General features: G+C 37.1%; 1 protein-coding gene across 13 annotated transcripts in view; it reads left to right on the top strand.

The window, feature by feature from the left end:
• The window catches only part of STAU1 (staufen double-stranded RNA binding protein 1), a 31,536-nt gene extending 21,633 nt beyond the window's left edge, over positions 1-9,903 (top strand). For 5 of the 13 annotated variants that reach the window (XM_068700551.1, XM_068700544.1, XM_068700545.1 and 2 more), the window contains 9 exons: positions 223-453; positions 978-1,121; positions 1,772-1,918; positions 2,679-2,751; positions 4,639-4,958; positions 5,710-5,832; positions 7,364-7,449; positions 7,549-7,596; positions 8,089-9,903. In XM_068700551.1, the coding sequence (XP_068556652.1) occupies positions 223-453; positions 978-1,121; positions 1,772-1,918; positions 2,679-2,751; positions 4,639-4,958; positions 5,710-5,832; positions 7,364-7,449; positions 7,549-7,596; positions 8,089-8,176 (1,260 nt within the window). In that variant the 3' untranslated portion in view covers positions 8,177-9,903. The remainder of the gene's footprint in view (positions 1-222; positions 454-977; positions 1,122-1,771; positions 1,919-2,678; positions 2,752-4,638; positions 4,959-5,709; positions 5,833-7,363; positions 7,450-7,548; positions 7,597-8,088) is intronic. The other 8 variants (XM_068700552.1, XM_068700548.1, XM_068700555.1 and 5 more) reach the window with 5 other exon arrangements.
• The last annotated feature ends 7,708 nt before the right edge of the window (positions 9,904-17,611 follow it).

The raw sequence follows: 17,611 nt of genomic DNA, 5'->3' as shown, positions 1-17,611 counted from the left end.
AATGACTATAATATGTTAATGCTGTTTACTGCTTGCTGCATCTGATCTTTTAAAAGTACATTTTTATTTGGGTGGGAATATGTTATTAGGGTATGATTTACGTAGTCATTTTCTGAATTGTATGAAAATCTGAAATCTTTTTACCCGTAGTGTTTGAGAGAATTTTGTTATAAACAATGTGCCCTACCATTTTTACTAAGTGTTTATCACGCTTTCACTCAGTTTTTCCCTCTGAAACAGGTGACTAAGGAAAGTGGTCCTCCCCATATGAAGAGCTTTGTAACTAAGGTGTCAGTTGGGGAATTCATGGGTGAAGGTGAAGGAAAGAGCAAGAAGATCTCAAAGAAAAATGCTGCAATAGCAGTCCTAGAAGAACTGAAAAAACTGCCGCCCCTTCCCACAGTTGAGAAAATGAAACCGCGAATCAAAAAGAAAACAAAATCAATAGTGAAGGTAAGAGACAAATTGAAAATCCAACTGTTGTAAGTAATTGACAGATGAGAGACACTTGAGTCAATTTTTAACTCAAATGTAGTTTGGTACTACAAATATTTTGCTCCCACTCTAAATGGGGTTCACCATTGTTACAATGATTAACAGTAAATTCAGAATGAAAGAGAAATGAGATAAAAAATGGGTGGTACCTAAAAATGAAGCTCTGACTTTCAAGCCTTAGATTTTACAGTTTAGGGTTTTGACTGATTTTCACTTCTGCAAATTCTCCTGCAAACCCTTCCCCTCTAACGTATGACGTCCCCTCTGAAGCTATTTCCAGTATGTCATATGTGGTCAACCATGACAGCAGAGCCAAATAAATTGAGTGTTTCTCCTTGGCTGTAAAGGTGTTTCATTAAGTTAGTGTTGCTTTAGTGTTTTTAAATTCTAGAGATGAGTGAGCTCAGTGGCACGCTGCGTTTTGTCTGTTGAACCAAATATTCACAATTTTTGGCTTATTTCCTAAACGTTATTCTGTGTAGCTGCAAACAAGTCCAGAATATGGTCAAGGCATGAATCCCATTAGCAGACTTGCCCAGATACAGCAGGCCAAGAAAGAAAAGGAACCAGAGTACATGCTTATCACAGAACGTGGTCTTCCAAGACGCAGGGAGTTTGTTATGCAGGTTTGTATGGTTTTTTTTGGCTTATCGTAATCAGAGTGTCATGATGATATACAAAATTAACAGGATTATGGCCACATTTCTATTAAATGTATTAAGAAATTATGTAGTAGATTCCATCCAAGGAAGATGAAGGTTCAAGAAACGTGATCGGAGTCATGATTTTTAAAAAAATAGCATAGGACACTAGAAGTCTACTTGTAACTTCCTACTGTATTTAGTTTATGGGAAGAATAACATTCTGCTAGGAGCATAGTAGTTCTTTTGACATTGAGTATCTACTATCCTCTAATGTTCTCCAAGTCTCTCTTGTATCCTGGACAAAGCAGAAAAATCAGTTCCCTTCCAGTACATTAGGAAATCACTAAACTTGTAACTTCAGCCTGGAAAAGGACATCCACTGTGATGCCACTTTTGAGCATTTAGGCTGGTGCCAAGATATGATGATGAAATACAGCTGATTATGCTATGTCTGTTTGGCTTTGTGCTTGGAGGCCAATGATCATGGATAATAAATGGCAGGATACTTCTTGTTTAGAATAATTACTTGAGCTATTTTGTGACTCATGCTGTACTTGAGACGCAGGTGATTGATGAGTGAATCCTAATACCACTGCTTAAGATTTTATTTGCTTTCTTTCTCTTTTGTCCAGGTGAAAGTTGGTGTACACACAGCTGAAGGAATGGGCACGAACAAAAAAGTTGCTAAACGCAATGCAGCTGAAAATATGTTGGAAATTTTAGGTTTCAAAATTCCTCAACCTCAGCCTCCAAAGCCAGCACTAAAGACAGAAGAGAAGGTATTATTCTTTGAGTATCAGTCACTGTTTGATGAGTTTAAACAACAGCAGCTTTGAAGACAGTAACAGTATACTAAATTCATACTGTCTGCACTAGTCAGAAGACTTGTATTGAGGTGACTGTTCTCTAAATAACAGTACATTTTGGATACATCAAGAATTTCAATTTTGCAAGAAAAAATCAAAGTCACATCAGAAGGCTAAATGAATGTATTCTTCACAGAATGGCTCAACCTGTGAATAACTGATGTATTTGGTCTTAGAAACTTGAGAACATGTAAGCTGTATAGGATTTTGTGGTAGCAATAGTTTCAGATAGCCTTATGAATATTTGCAGACAAAAGCTTGTTACAGGTCTCTTTCTTTGGTGGGTCCTTAGCATGAAAAAGCCTTGCATTCTTTCTTCATCTGTTGGTTTGGCAGATATTACTGTGGAGTTAAAATACCAAGTCTGGTTTAATTTTCTCCTTTTTATGTATGTGTCCAATGCATGCTGTTATCAGCAATGTTAAAGTTAGCTTAAGTAACTTTTTCAAGTTCTCAACATCTGTGTTCCTAATAACACTGCGATAGTCTGTAGACAGTTTTATTCATTCAGTGAATAAGGATCACTGAACTTGTTTTTTTGATGGCTATGTAATAGTTGAGGTTTTTGAATAATAAATTCTTAAGTAAAATTTTGATAGATCACCTACATCTTGAAAACTTGGGAAAAGCTTTTTTAAGGGATGTTGTTTGGTCTCTCTTCTTTATTTTCAAGACACCAGTGAAGAAACCAGGTGATGGAAGAAAAGTAACCTTCTTTGAGCCAGGCTCTGAAGAAACTTCAACTAGTAAGTAACCTTCCTGAAAGAAGCATGGCCCTGTTGGCATGTAAGACATGTTTCTCAGTCCCTTCAGTAGTGTCATTTAACATACTATAATGAGCAGAGGTGTGCAACTGCTGGCCTGCAAACTAAATCTATACCATGCCAGGGTTTAGCTGAAATACCGAAGTGCTTATTTCTCCCAAGTAGTACAGTATTTGGCTTGCTTGGTCTCCTGCTCAGCTTTTGGCTGATCCAGAAGCCTGTGTGTGCTAATGTGTCAGTCAAGCAGTTGGTGGCAGTGCGGCTGCTCCTACCTGTAGTGTCTGGGCTTCTCTCACCGTGAGTGGGAGAGTCTTGGGGCAAGCTTTAATTGATGTCTAGGGCTTTCTAGTGCAAGAATGTTCAGGACCAGGCATTACTCTTGTCCAGGGAAGCAGCTTCTCCTGTTAAAAGCAGAAATGAAGTTGAGGCAATTTCTGTGAGAGGAAAAGGTAAGGGGAGGAGGAGAGATCAGCCTCTTTGACTCAAGAGAAAGTTTCTCTGGTGTAGGGTCTAAATGAGGATGGAAGCAGATTCTATGGAAAAGGATTGGTGTTTCTGCAACCTGGGAACAGCCTTCCAGGTTTGGAAGAACGGTTGCGGCTTGGAAGAATGCCCCAGAAATGCTACTCCCTGTCTGAAGAAGAGTAGCAATGGGAGGAGGATGTTGCTGAATTTGGTAGTTAGGTGTGTTACATTTGGTTGCATCACCTTACAGGAATTGAGGGAATAACTGCACTGTGTTGAAGACTATTCCTGGGATGAAAATGGGAAAGGTTGTCACTGCTGATTGAAGCTGGTCTTCCTAAAGTAGAGTTAGAGGGAAGGAATGGCCTTTTAGTACAGAACAGCCTCTTCATATTTGCTTGGCCTGTAATGCCTGAAATCAGGGATCTGTGCCTGCATTTATTTCAGACAGTTGATTGTTACAGTGATTGGATCTACAGATAATTGGCTGGAAAGAAACAAATAAAAAATCCTGGCCACCAAGCATAGAGGAGTTTCATTTCTCTAATGTAAACTTGAAAGGAGTCATTATAGCAAGTTTGTCAATGACAAAATAATTCTGTCTTGGATAGTATACTTCAGATGCTGTGTTTCTTTTAGTATAATTTTGTTGTTCACATTATAAACAAATGGGATTGACTGACTTGGATGTTAGTAATGTTTTCATGCATTCATAAAATCTTAGGTAAAATTCCTGAGTCCTTACTCAAACTTTGCTATCACTCCTGTTTTTCTTCGTTTCTTCCATCTACCAGTTTTGTCTTTCATTCTTAGTCTTGCGGCAGCTCAGTCCTGTTGAACTTCACTTATCTATTCAGCCCTAATACTGACTCCTGTTTATTCTGGTGGCATTGTCTTTGCCATCTTTCTTGAGCACACCTCTAACTTTTTGCCACAGTTCTATGTATGAGTTTCCCAGAAAAAGCTGCTGATATCCCTCTTAAAACTAATTTAGGCTGTAAGATCAATAAATTGGTATCAGTTGATGGTGGTTGGATATTTTCTTGCTGCTTCATGCTGTGCTAAGTTTACATTTAATCTTACCTACCTGTTTACATTCTCATTATATATGGTATAAACTTTGTGGGCTACATTGTTACTGTCTTTACAATATTTAACCATGGCTCCAGCCATTCTGTGGTGTTATTATTTGCTCCTACCGTTTAAATCATGCAATAAATGATTCTGAAACCAAAAGATACATCTAGAATGTGGTTGCAACTGTCTGAGATGTCTGTAAGCTTGACTAATGTGGAGAAATTGCTCCCGGATGTCAATGTGCTCCTTTTGGCAAAAGCAGGTGTTGCACTGAATCATTTACGCAGTTAGCAAACTCTGTATTGATGGTACCTCTCCTTTCTGCAGGTAATAAAGAAGACGAATTTAGGATGCCTTATCTCAGTCACCAGCAGCTTCCCGCTGGAATTCTTCCCATGGTCCCTGAGGTTGCACAAGCTGTAGGAGCCAATCAAGGACACCACACCAAAGAATTCAATAGGGCAGCCCCAAATCCTGCCAAGGCTACCGTAACAGCAATGATTGCTAGAGAGCTATTGTATGGTGGTACTTCTCCTACTGCTGAGACCATATTAAAAAATAACAACTCATCAGGCCACGTACCCCACGGACCACTTACTAGGCCCTCTGAGCAGCTGGACTATCTTTCCAATGTTCAAGGAATCCAGGTAAATGTACAGATCTACAATAGTTCTTCCAAAGCTATCCAAACTAGTATGTCTTGTATGTTTAATTTTTTTTTAGCACTGTACTCTGAAGCTGTTTGTTAAGCTGAAGTTCATGTAAACATTTTACTTTACCTACAAAGTGTACTGAGTTTTACAGCTCTTTTATTTGGTTTTCAAATATGCATTTATGCACTACATGCCCAGACTTAATTCAGCACTAATCTCTAGGTCTCGTTGAAGAATGAAATTGAAAGTAGTATTTTCTGCAAATTGTCGTGATGTGGGAACATAATGTGTACTTGGTTGATCTGAAATCATTTTTTGAAAAATCCTTGATACATTAAGAAAATGCAAGGCTTACAACAAATGTTGTGTTTGGTCCCTTTAATTAGAATTGCATTTACTTTTCTATATTGATACATTATGAATATTACTCTCAGTAAGAACTCCATGGAATAAGAAGTCAAATAGGAAAAAAAAATAAATGCAGGTAGCTATGATCAGAATAAAGATTTCAGAAACAATCATTACTATGTAGCAACTGTTATTCAGAAGGCTTGCAGAGTTCTTGTGATTACTCAAAACAATTGCAACTGAATTCAAACTTCAAAGTAAATGGTTCTTCCTGGCTGCCAGAGAATCAATAAAAGTAAGGTTTGGCTGTGTATATGGGGAAATAATCTTTAGAAAATGTGGTGTATTTCCTGTACCTGGTTAACTGAAAAGAACTAAATCATTCTGTTTCCTTTAGGTTGAATATAAAGACTTTCCAAAAAATAACAAGAATGAGTTTGTATCTCTTATAAACTGTTCCGCTCAGCCACCACTGATCAGCCATGGAATTGGAAAGGACGTAGAATCTTGCCACGATATGGTATGATGAATATTGCTGAAATGCTTTCTTTTTGTCTTCAGTGAGCTCTAAGAGGTGCAGCAGATAGACCAAGATTTCATATTACTGCTGGATAACAATTAAATGCTGTACAATTCCATGACTATGTTTTGTCAAAGGTATCATGGGTTACTGAAATAACTGAGAAATAGTTTCAGAATCTAATCTAACTTTTAACACACTAATCTAACTTTTAACACACTTGATATATGCTCATGATTTTGTGTCTACAAAAAGTGTATTTGTTTTATCTCAATATTATGTGTCTGAACACATATTAAAGAAAACGTATAAAAGGGAACTTCTAAAACACAAGAGCATATCGCTTTTCTTTCTCTTCAACGGAACGAGTTGATATCTCATCGGGAACTGCAATACTTGGGTTCACGTTACCAGATTTTCTGCTGAAGTGGAATCCAAAAGGGAAGAAATGCAATGAATTGTTAAATAGGAGATGTCTAAATCTGTTAAGCTCCCTTATAAATAAGATCTTTTTATTCACAGTAGCTGAAATATTTCTTTGTGAAAGAGTGAGTCTTCTAGTCTGTAAACTGTAAGGGACCTTGTCTTCTGCTCTCTCTATAAAAGGCATTAGATATTTGTAGCACATTCCTAGTACAGACTACTATAACTTGGAAAGACCTATAACACTGGTGACCAGTGTACAGACCACACACTAAAGAGTTCTTAATACGTACACTTAAAAACTGTTTTTTTACTGACTTTTACAAATTTTGCAATAATTTTATAATGGCTGTGTTTCAATTGAGATTTCTTTGATCTTCATCACTTAATTTTGACATTTTCATACCTATCTCTACACCCTGCTGTAAAGAGCTCCTGGAAGAATACACACACAAGTCAGTGTGGTAGAGGAAAAGAAAAGGACAGCCTCTGAGGAATTTAAACATTGTTATTCAGCTGATGTGAGAAACCTTCCTGTGTTCAGATATGGCGCATGCATTAGTGAAAGATGAATACCTAATCAGGGATATTTTGAAGACATACACATGAAATTGATCTGAATAAAACTGAAAGGTCTCTTCGGTTCTCAAAGGAGGTGACTTTCGCATTAGCAATGCCGCATTGACAAAATATATTTTCTTTAAGGATTTATATGTGCCCTATCTGTACTGCATTTTTTATTTTTTTTCTGTCTTTTTCTGCAAAGGACTTCTTGGTTCTGTGTATTTTAATGTCCTTTACCTAAGCTCTGTACAGTTGGAGCCATTATTAATTTAGTTTCTTTCTCCATTATAGCAATAGTATCACTTAATTATTTTTTCCCCATTGCTAGAATAAATGCTATGGGAATCCCCTAGTCACAGTACCATTTTGCTGTTTGTTGGCAAGATCACCACTGAATTTTTTCCACCATAATTATGCATCTTAAAATATATATATTACCAAAATTAGAATACTTATTTTGTTTCATGTGGGTCCCACTCTTGGTTTCACTGAATAAAGGAAATGGACTCAAGTTGAATGGTTGAATGCTGTTTCTTTCGTTTAGGCTGCATTGAACATTTTGAAGTTGCTGTCTGAGTTGGACCAACAAACCACAGAGATGCCAAGAACAGGAAATGGACCAATGTCTGTGTGAGTGTGACCCATTGACTTACCCTTGCATTAATGGAAACCTGTAACCCTAAGATGTATTATAAACAAATAAAATATGAGGGTTTTTTTCTTTGCCAGAGAAGTTAAAATGCCAAGGGCTGTTACCTTCCTCAGAAGGATGAGAGGGTAGGTTTTATGATCAAGTTTATAATTTTCATTTGTCATATGCAAGTTACTAAACTTAATGCCGAGAGCAAGTGGATAAAATGTAATGGCTGTGATGCAGAGGAATTCTGACTTTGATTCCTCTGCTTAAACCAGTTACATATATTTATAAATAACATGACTTTTTTCAGTGTGTTTGAGTGTTACAGTAGCCTCTAGAAATCTCCTGCATGTAAAGTGTAAACAATGTATAGGTTTCACAGCTTGCTCTCAGAGTAAATGTGGGGGGTTGCAAATTATTATTTTTGACCAGAAAAATAAATAAATTGTTCCGTCATTTAGATAACCAAAATGGTGGGATTAGCAAAGTGCTAACTGATTAAAAATAGAGGTCAGTTACATGTAAGCAGACTGACATCTGAACAGCAAATCCTTTGCAATAGATTTTAGAAGTGTCTTGTTTGTGGAAGTGGTGTTTTATCCCACATGTAACAGGTGTTTCCTCATTTGTAGATGTGTGAAACAAGAAATGGAAAGTGACCCTCTTCTCAAACCGGCTAACTCAAACACTTTGGGACAAACACTGGACAGCACTGCCTAAAAAGGCTTTTGACTGGACCCAAACCTGAAAGCACCAGAGAAAATCAAATGCTTCCTATTAATGTAACCTAACTGTTTTAGAGTGCTACAGTCTTTACAACCTACTGTAGTGTCTAAATCATAACCGTTGCTTTTTCTTCAAACAGTGATAAATTTTTAGTTTCATTATGTTGTTTTGATTGAAATGACACTATAAATTTTTCATTTAAAAGTTTCTTAATTGTATCTAGAACAATAGCACAGTTTAGAAACTTTGTCTTCTGAGACTGACATGTTATCTGTGAACTAACTTGGGAAGATCATATCCATGTATGTGGTTATTTTGTTTTTATTGAAATAACAAGTTTCACTAGAAACAAATTGTGTGCCCACCATTTTTTTAAAAGTCCAATGTTTTTGCAAACCTAGCTTAATCATCCAACGGTTGAGTGAATTAAAACACTTTAGGAATTTTAAACTTTGATCATTTTGGTTAATTTCTAGTTTTCCTGAGTGGGGGTATGGGAACTTGAATGCAACATGACTTTAAATGATCTCTGATCTATGTTTTAAAGATTATGTGTATAGATGGCACACAGCTCACTACGTTACAGGATATGATCTCAATGTAGTGCATATAAAACCGCAGATTGATTTTCCTTGAGTGCTTTATACTGTTTAATTACATCTCCATGTAGGGCTGAAAAAAATTACCTATGTTTATATATAAACTGTGTTGCTTTTGATGTTGTGTTATTGCGCACTGAACTGTGCGCAATAAAGTTTTTGCATATGGTCCAGGTAAAGCACGATAGCCTTGCAAGTTAAGTACTGCTTCAGTTCATTGTTTACGCTGGAATTTTTTCTCCCCATGGAATGTAAGTAAAACGTAGTGTTTGTCACCAATAAATGGTAATACTAAATTTTTTGGTTAATTTATTCTTGTATGCCACTACAGGGGCTGCTTTTTTATAGGATTTGTAATGCTTGTGATATAGTACGGGCGGTATTGTAAAGCTATGGAGTAACTGTACAATGGTTATCAACTACATATAAATAATTACTATTTAGTAATGTGGAGAATGTGAAAAATTGGCAAGGTCAAGGAAATTCAAAAGTAACGTGGGTACATTTTGTTATTTGTGCCACAGTGTGTTAGTGCAGCTGTATTAATGGGAGCTTAAACTAATGTTATGATCATGAAAAGAAACCTGGCACAACAGGTTGGAATGATTTCAAAGTTTAAGTCTCTACTTTTAAGTTTCCTTGTTTGCTTGTAATTTGAGTCATAACCTTGCCTTGCACCTAGTAATTTTTGGGAGGTAGTACTTTAAAAGTGAAACAAAACTTTCCTTCTAGCAACAAAAACTGGCACCGTAGACTGACCCATGGCAGTGTGTCATTTGGATGTGAACTACATTCAGTGTGTACTTAACTGGTAATCTGTAGCAACACTTCCTAAACACTTATTTGCAGTGCGTGTAGTAACTCTTGTCATAAAAAGCTGTTACTGCACATGCTATGTCTTAAAGCTAAATGTCTTGGCCATTTTATTTGCATTATCGAAAGCAATTGGGCCACACTAACTGCATACCAATTTTTATTGAATCAAGTTGGGTTTGCTCATTTTAACTGCAAAAAACATTGTAAAGTTGTGTTTGTTTGTTTTTTTTTTGTTTGTTTTTTTTTTTACATTTGTAGAACTAAAATGCTGTACATTTAAAAATTAAAACAAACTTGCTAGGCTGAGGCTTTGTATTGCAAATTCTTACAACTTAGAAACTACTTACCAATTAACATTGGAAAACAGCTATCACATTGGTAGTAGTGTAAATGGTCTGCCTATGTTTAGCTGCTGCAACTTAGAGTTTTCTCTTTGAATGGAACTTCTAGCTTTTTTGCAGCATTAATTTGCTGATAATGCTACATTTCATGTGAACATTAAGGTACTTTGCAATAGATGCTTCTGTTTCTATGCTCTTAAATGCATTCTTCATCTTTGAGGTGCTATGTAAGAGAAGGTTCTTTTGTCAAAGACCTTGAAATAAGAGCCACATGATGGAAGACTTCAAGTCTCTGTGGATTCTAGGTAACCCAAAGTGAGTTCTAGATAAGTGTGTTTTCTCTAGAGCACTACAATCATTTTTATTATTGTTTTGTTTTGTTTCTATTGGCTCCTCTGTGCTTTGTGCAGCAAAGACTAGGAAGAATGATTACATACTATATGTAATCACCTAAAGGTTTTGTATTATGCTTTAGTTCAACTGATACTAGAGTGTTCCACAAAGGAGTATAAGAAAATTGAGGCAAATGTGAAAAACCCTGACTGCAGTAATCTAGCAGGCTAGTACTGGTATAAAGATTACATTTCTGAGTACTAGCAAAGTGCTGTCTGCAAGACACCTCACCTTTTTAGATTATTTCTTTGAACTTTTTACTTTCAGTTTGGGATCTTTAAGAAACCTTTTGACTGCAACAGAATTTGCTGGAGTTTCTGAATGTGTACATTAGCTTGGCTTCTATGTATGCACTTGCAGTCTTACTGTTCAGAAATGATCCCATTATAAAAACAAAAAATATAAGGTTTGTTCTAAAATGACTTTGTAATCAGATTTTCATTGGTTAGGGTTGTTTTCCCTCGTTCCCCTCAGTGTACTTCCTGTTACCTTATTTGATTCTGCTTAAGTTGCCACAAACTTTAGTAAATGAATGCATTTCCCCCTATGTTTCTATGAAAACATTTGGCAACATGACACTACTAATCTGAGTGTTCCAGAATCTACTGTATATTAAATAAATTGTGAAATTTTGCACTCATAATTCAGTTCAGCTACAGAGAACATCCCTTTAAAATTACGTTTAAATGGGAATAAGGATGACCAAGTGGTTAGTAGGATACATCAGACTTGTAACTGTTTTGCTAATTATTGAGATAGTGACCTTATTTCTTCTCAGAATTTACCATGTCATTTCAGCCTCTTAAATCATATAGCCAGCGTTTTGCAAATAGAGAGCTGCCCCTAAGCCACTGTCTCCAAGTGCAGAGGAAGGAGGTTTCATTCTGAGGGGTTTCCAGTAACTTCTATAATTGAGGGTGATTCCTGAGGAGAGAGACTACTGGATGATAGGAGAGGTCATGTGGCAGAATAAGCCACTGAATTTCAGTCCATTTCAGTCTAGTTCATTTGGACCTTTTTTAAAGCCTATCCATCCTACTTCAAAAACATGCAGAGCATACCAAGCTCCAAAGTAGCAGCTCAAAACTCTGGAAAACAGATCCTGGAAATATTTTTGTTAAATTTCCAGTAGTTCAGCTTGTAAATAAAATCAGCAAAGAGAGTGTAGGCAGTATATTTTCCTTCACCAAAGAAAATGTCCTATCTGCCTGTACTCCCTCACTTTGACGGACTCTGGTCATTAGGTTCTTATTCTCTGGTATTCTCTGGTATAGGAAGGAAAGCATTCATTACTGCTTTCTAAAATTTTAAAGCCTTAAGCCAATGTCTAAATTCTAGCAGCTTTTGCATTGCTTTTCTTAAAGCCTTTTCTTATTATTACTAGTATACATACAGCTGCACTTATTAATGGCTCTTGTCAAAAGAGCAATACCGTGCCACAATTTTTTTTGGAAGGATGCAGTCAAATGTCCCATTTCAATGCCGTGTATAAGATCCCAAGAAGTGGCTTTGTAGATGTGCTGCATATAAAACTTTAACAAATGAAACCTTTTCCAGTGCTGTGTTATCAAACTTAACAACTGCTGCATAAGTTTTCTATTTTAAGTAACAGGTTGCATGCTAAAGATGATGTATAAGAAGAAGGGTAGCTGGGTAGTCCATGTTTATTCAAGGATTTTGGACTTTTATGTGCTTTCTTGAATGGGTCAGTTTGTTATGCTTGAGATGAAAAACTGCAACACTTAAAGGTGAATAATAAAAATTGGTCAGGGAATATTTTAAGCAAAATATTTGTTAGTAGGAAATCCTGACTTCCCAAAGGAAGAAACATGATTTTTCATGATCTCCATCCTGAAACTAAGAACGATGGATCTTAAAGAAAAGAAGTATCTGTGCAAAATTTATTTTTGGGAATGCTGACCTGTAGGATACCTAAAATGTGCCTACAGAATGAGCAGCAGCCCAGATTCACTGTGATACATGTTTGTTCCATGATACTAAAATACATTCCCATACCTTGAATTGCATTTAAAATTGAATTTTGTTTTGCAGTCAGTTCTAATTGTAATGACAGTGCTGTTGCTGAAGCTCTTATACTGGCTCACCTTGTGTCAAATAGACTTTTTTTTTTTTTTTGATTAGACAGCTGGTATTTCCTTGAGATAAATCCTGTCTGACTCAGCTGGGGAATCTGCAGTTAGCAAGGTAGCTGTTTGGCTGGAGAATTGAGAACATTAATTTTAGTAACATACATCAGGGTTAAATGTAGCTGTATGTAGAAATCTACTGCAATTATTCTATTACCTGAGGATCAAATAAAAATAGTGTTTTAACTTACTGGCCAAAGTTTAAAATAGGATTTTTATTCTGATTCAATGTATAAAGACAAATGGTAGAGGTTCCAGAAGTGCCTAACTGCAGGAAAGGGATACGATGTGTATGTATCACTTCACATAATCTTCTTGTCTTGTGAAGTGACCACATAATTGTTTGGTTTGTCTGCAGATAGAAACCAACAGAACAAGCGTGAATCAATGTAATAGCTTCCTTAAGGGCTTCTATATTTAAGTAGTTTTATATAGATGATTCCTCTGTTTAAGTTCAGATGAAGAAATACTGCTCCAGACGTAGTTACCAATCTGGAAATACTCAACTTCATCTTTGTGGTTGTGACATGCTGTATTGCTACCTTTTATCTGCTGATCGGATTCATATACTTTTTTAATAACCAGGAACTTCTGAGCAAGAACCTGAACATCCCATGGAAGGAGGCTGGGGAAAATTAAGTTGTTAAAGCAAATTAAAATCTCTAGGATATTAATTTAATCTCTGGATTAGAACTGAATAAAATCATACAGATGGTGAATACTTATCCAAGAGTTTATTTTATTCTCAGACAAATGATTTTGTGTACCACTAGCAGTATTCTAACATAATAAATTGTATTCAACTAGAAATGAAAAAAATAGTGTTTTTAAACTGTATTCCTTCTCCCATTTTGAATTTCAGTGTTTTAGCAATCTGCTGTAAGGTGTTTAAATTTTTGAATATCCAATGTTAACGACACCAAAAAATATCCTCGACAGAGTATGCTTTCAGTAGTACCATTCTAAGCTACCATTCTTTCATTCTTCACTATTTCTAACCAGAAAATAGGTTTCAATGTTTAAATGCCTTTTTTCCCTCCTTCTCTTTTATTTTTTTTAAGAGAAGGCAGATCAAATGCTCCTTAAAGAGGCAATCCTAGCCACATGTTAAAGGGACAAAACCACTGGTATTTTTCATGTCCAAGTCCAAATGCAAAAGCCATTTGGGTATGACTGGGCATCACAACAGACACCAGCTCCTACTCCATATTTTATCACGGGTGCAATTTCCCAAGTTGCTATACTTAAAATTGCAACAAAGTACATCACAGTAAGGATATACTGCTAATTAGCGCCCATTGTTGCTTTCACACAGCAGCTTGGTTTTAATGGAGAGAAGACTATTTAGCTCTTGCCAAGAAAAAACAATTGGGAAACAAAGGTATCATTGCAAAAATAAATAAATAAATAAATCAGTAGTTTTTGGTAAGGGGGATTCAGTGAAACAGTCCTACACACTGTGTTTGCATAAAATGTTTGTCTAGTCCTTTTAAAGCTAAGTAGATACTGAAGAGCTTATGTGTTAAAATGTTAAGTCACAAAGTTATTTTAATTATGAAAGTGGATAAAAATTTGAAAATGTGCTACTACAAATTCACAAAGGCTAAATACATTTAAATAATTGCCTCTTCTAAGCATTATTAGCAATAACTGTGTTGTGCTTTCTCTTGTACTGTGTAAGTTGAATAGTCTTGTAATGTGTTCTTGTACACTCTTTCAACATTGCAGTTGAAAAACCTGTCCCGTGTAAATGGAGCAGCAACACTCAGTTCAATTTTTGCAAGATGAAAGTGTTCACACTCTTCTCTAAAGAGTTAACTTTCAAGTTAACACCATATTGCTCCATAATTTCCTTTTTTTTTTTTTGCTCCATCTCTTTGACAGAGCAGTCTCTTTCATCAATGCCTATGTAAAATTTATTTGCTAATAATAAAAGAGCCATCAAAGCTACATTTTTCTCAAAAAATTATTCCTTTAGCCAAAAATATTACTAGTATCATTAGAAATTGCTGTGTCCTCAGTGCAAAGCTGTTAACAAGGCAGCTGCTCATCTAACAGGCATTTACTGTTTCCACTCTTTAAATGGCTTCTCTGAGCTTGGAAAAATTAAAATGTTTTGATCAATTTTAGGGCTGAACCTGAACAAATAATAGAATATCCCAAGTTAGAAGGGACCCGTAAGGATCATCCTTAAAGATCATAAATGAATTAGATCAGCGTTAAACCCAGTCTTACAAGGCGGAGTGCTCAGGCTTACTCTAAGACTTGCTGTAACAGTTATACCCTAAAATACCACAGCATCTTTGGGAAGATTTGTGGTCATCAGAAAATCAAGGTTGGCATTTCTCCATGTAAGTGTTTTGTGTCCCTGGTGATCAATAGCTGCTGACCTTTTAATCTGCTACCACAAACAGGTCTGAGGTTCCTACTACAGTCACAATGGGGTTGTGATCCATTTCTATCATTTTGGGAAGGAAACTGTTGACAATCTATAGGAAAAAAAAAATAAACTTCATTTATGTTGAAAAGATTTCTATTAAACTGGCAAATCTCAGTGTGTCTCATTTTTGGGTCTCCTGCTGAAATTCAGTTGGGCTACTCCTGGTCTTCATTTATTTCTAGTTTTAGCTACAGGCTAGAAATTGTCTGGCTCCACAATCAAAACTATGGTGGTCTCTTTCATACTGACCCTTTATTCGTTCTATGAATTTTGTGTGTTTGGATTTTTTCATATTTCCAAAAGGCCAGTGTGTATGACTTGGCAGATGCTCAGATTTTTTCAATACCCTGTCAATGTGCTGACTGTTATATTTTGATTTTCATAGTGCTGAACAGGGAAGTTGCTGACCCAATGGAGTTTTCATGAAATTCTTGATGCTTTTTTTCTTTTTTTTTTCTACCACAACATTTCATGCTGGAAAATAATAATTTATCAGAAATTTTGTGAATATCAAAGGCATCTGGTGCTAGCATTTTAGTGTAGGTTATTAGGTTGGGAAGTCAGAGGTTGCATCCCAATTAAAATTTATTTTTTTTTTTTTCATATCCAGTTCAGATTTAAAAAGCAGAACATAACAATGTAGCAGATACTGGCATATGAAATATTTAGATAATTCCATTAGATTAATAAAGTTTTTTTTAGCAATTCAGAAGTATTTTTTTATTCATCAAGGCCGGTCCTCTTTAACATCTTCATCAATGATCTGGACGAGGGCATTGAGTGCACCCTCAGTAAGTTTGCAGATGACACCAAGTTAGGTGCGTGTGTCGATCTGCTCGAGGGTAGGAAGGCTCTGCAGGAGGATCTGGATAGGCTGCACCGATGGGCTGAGGTCAACTGCATGAAGTTCAACAAGGCCAAGTGCCGGGTCCTGCACCTGGGGCGCAATAACCCCAAGCAGAGCTACAGGCTGGGAGATGAGTGGTTGGAGAGCTGCCAGGCAGAGAAGGACCTGGGAGTGATGGTGGACAGTCGGCTGAATATGAGCCAGCAGTGTGCTCAGGTGGCCAAGAAGGCCAACAGCATCCTGGCTTGTATCAGAAACACTGTGACCAGCAGGGCTAGGGAGGTGATCGTCCCCCTGTACTCGGCTCTGGTGAGGCCGCACCTCGAGTGCTGTGTTCAGTTTTGGGCCCCTCGCTACAAGAAGGACATGGAGGTGCTTGAGCGAGTCCAGAGAAGGGCGACGAAGCTGGTGAGGGGCCTGGAGAACAAGTCCTACGAGGAGCGGCTGAGGGAGCTGGGCTTGTTCAGCCTGGAGAAAAGGAGGCTCAGGGGCGACCTTATTGCTCTCTACAGGTACCTTAAAGGAGGCGGTAGGAAGGTGGGGGTTGGCCTGTTCTCCCACGTGCCTGGTGACAGGACGAGGGGGAATGGGCTAAAGTTGCGCCAGGGGAGTTTTAGGTTAGATGTTAGGAAGAACTTCTTTACTGAAAGGGTTGTTGGGCATTGGAACAGGCTGCCCAGGGAGGTGGTGGAGTCACCATCCCTGGAAGTCTTCAAAAGACGTTTAGATGCAGAGCTTAGGGATATGGTTTAGTGGGGACTGTTAGTGTTAGGTCAGAGGTTGGACTCGATCTTGAGGTCTCTTCCAACCTAGAAATTCTGTGATTCTGTGAAGTTTTCCCTCCTCTGGACACTAAAGAAAACAATGACTGTGTGCATGCCATTACTCAGTGTTTCTGTGTAGAAGTCAAAGACATGCCTGTGAAGGCTGCCATATGATATAAAAGCGTTCTTCAGAAGTCAAGTACTGTTTAAAAATAAATAAAAGGAAAAAAAGCATGTGACTAACTGCCTTTTAACCATCACTTTAGTTTTGGCCACTCCTAGTAAGGTTTGACAATGCAATTGCTCCTGCATGAGTCTTACTGGTGGCGCTGAAATAATTGAAAGGCAAACAGGACACAAGACTACAGAGGCACAACTGTTGCCTTTGGATGCAATGAGCAAGCACCCTGCGTGAGAGCAGTGTGTGCTGTCCTTTGGGAGATGTGTCTCGTTAGCCAAAGTCTGTGAAGCAAAGCTTCCACAGGCTGGCTGCTCTGGCCAACAGTGGGCTATGGAAGTGATTCCTGTGCAGGTAAAACACAAGGAGAATTGTGATTTATATTATGACTTTTTTTTTTTTTTTTTTTTTTGCCACCAGTTGAGGAACTTTCATGAGTCTTGGATACAAAGAGCCCTGAATTAAAGAATTCATCTAGCTAATGAGTTTTTTTGACATTTTTTCTGCCAAAGGGAATAAAAAACAGTGACATCAAATAAATTTGACACTAAGCTTGATTTCAGCTGCTTAACAGCCCAGACCTTCCCACTTTTCCTTCCCTGCCAAGCTAGGGAACACAAATCACATTTACAGTTCCTTTTGAATTGTACATGTGATGTGGGCTTGCACTATACTATAACAAGATTAGTTTTCCCAGTAATCTTCTTAAAATATCCATCCCATGATTGTCTTTTCATCTTTTGGTGTTCTGGAACTTGGATTAATGAGATTGAAATTTATTCCACAAGTCCTGTTTGATAAGCTGTTTTCTAGAATTAGTTGTCTACGAACACATTTCATTTGGAAAGAGCATTTCTGTGGCAGCTGAATTACACATTGTTATGCCAAATGTGCTATACAATAC

The sequence above is a fragment of the Anas acuta genome, chromosome 16 (assembly GCF_963932015.1).
Source record: "Anas acuta chromosome 16, bAnaAcu1.1, whole genome shotgun sequence".
NCBI classification, from domain to species: Eukaryota; Metazoa; Chordata; class Aves; order Anseriformes; family Anatidae; genus Anas; species Anas acuta.
The sequence above is the reverse complement of the archived record's forward strand: the minus strand, read 5'-3'. Positions and strand labels throughout refer to the sequence as shown.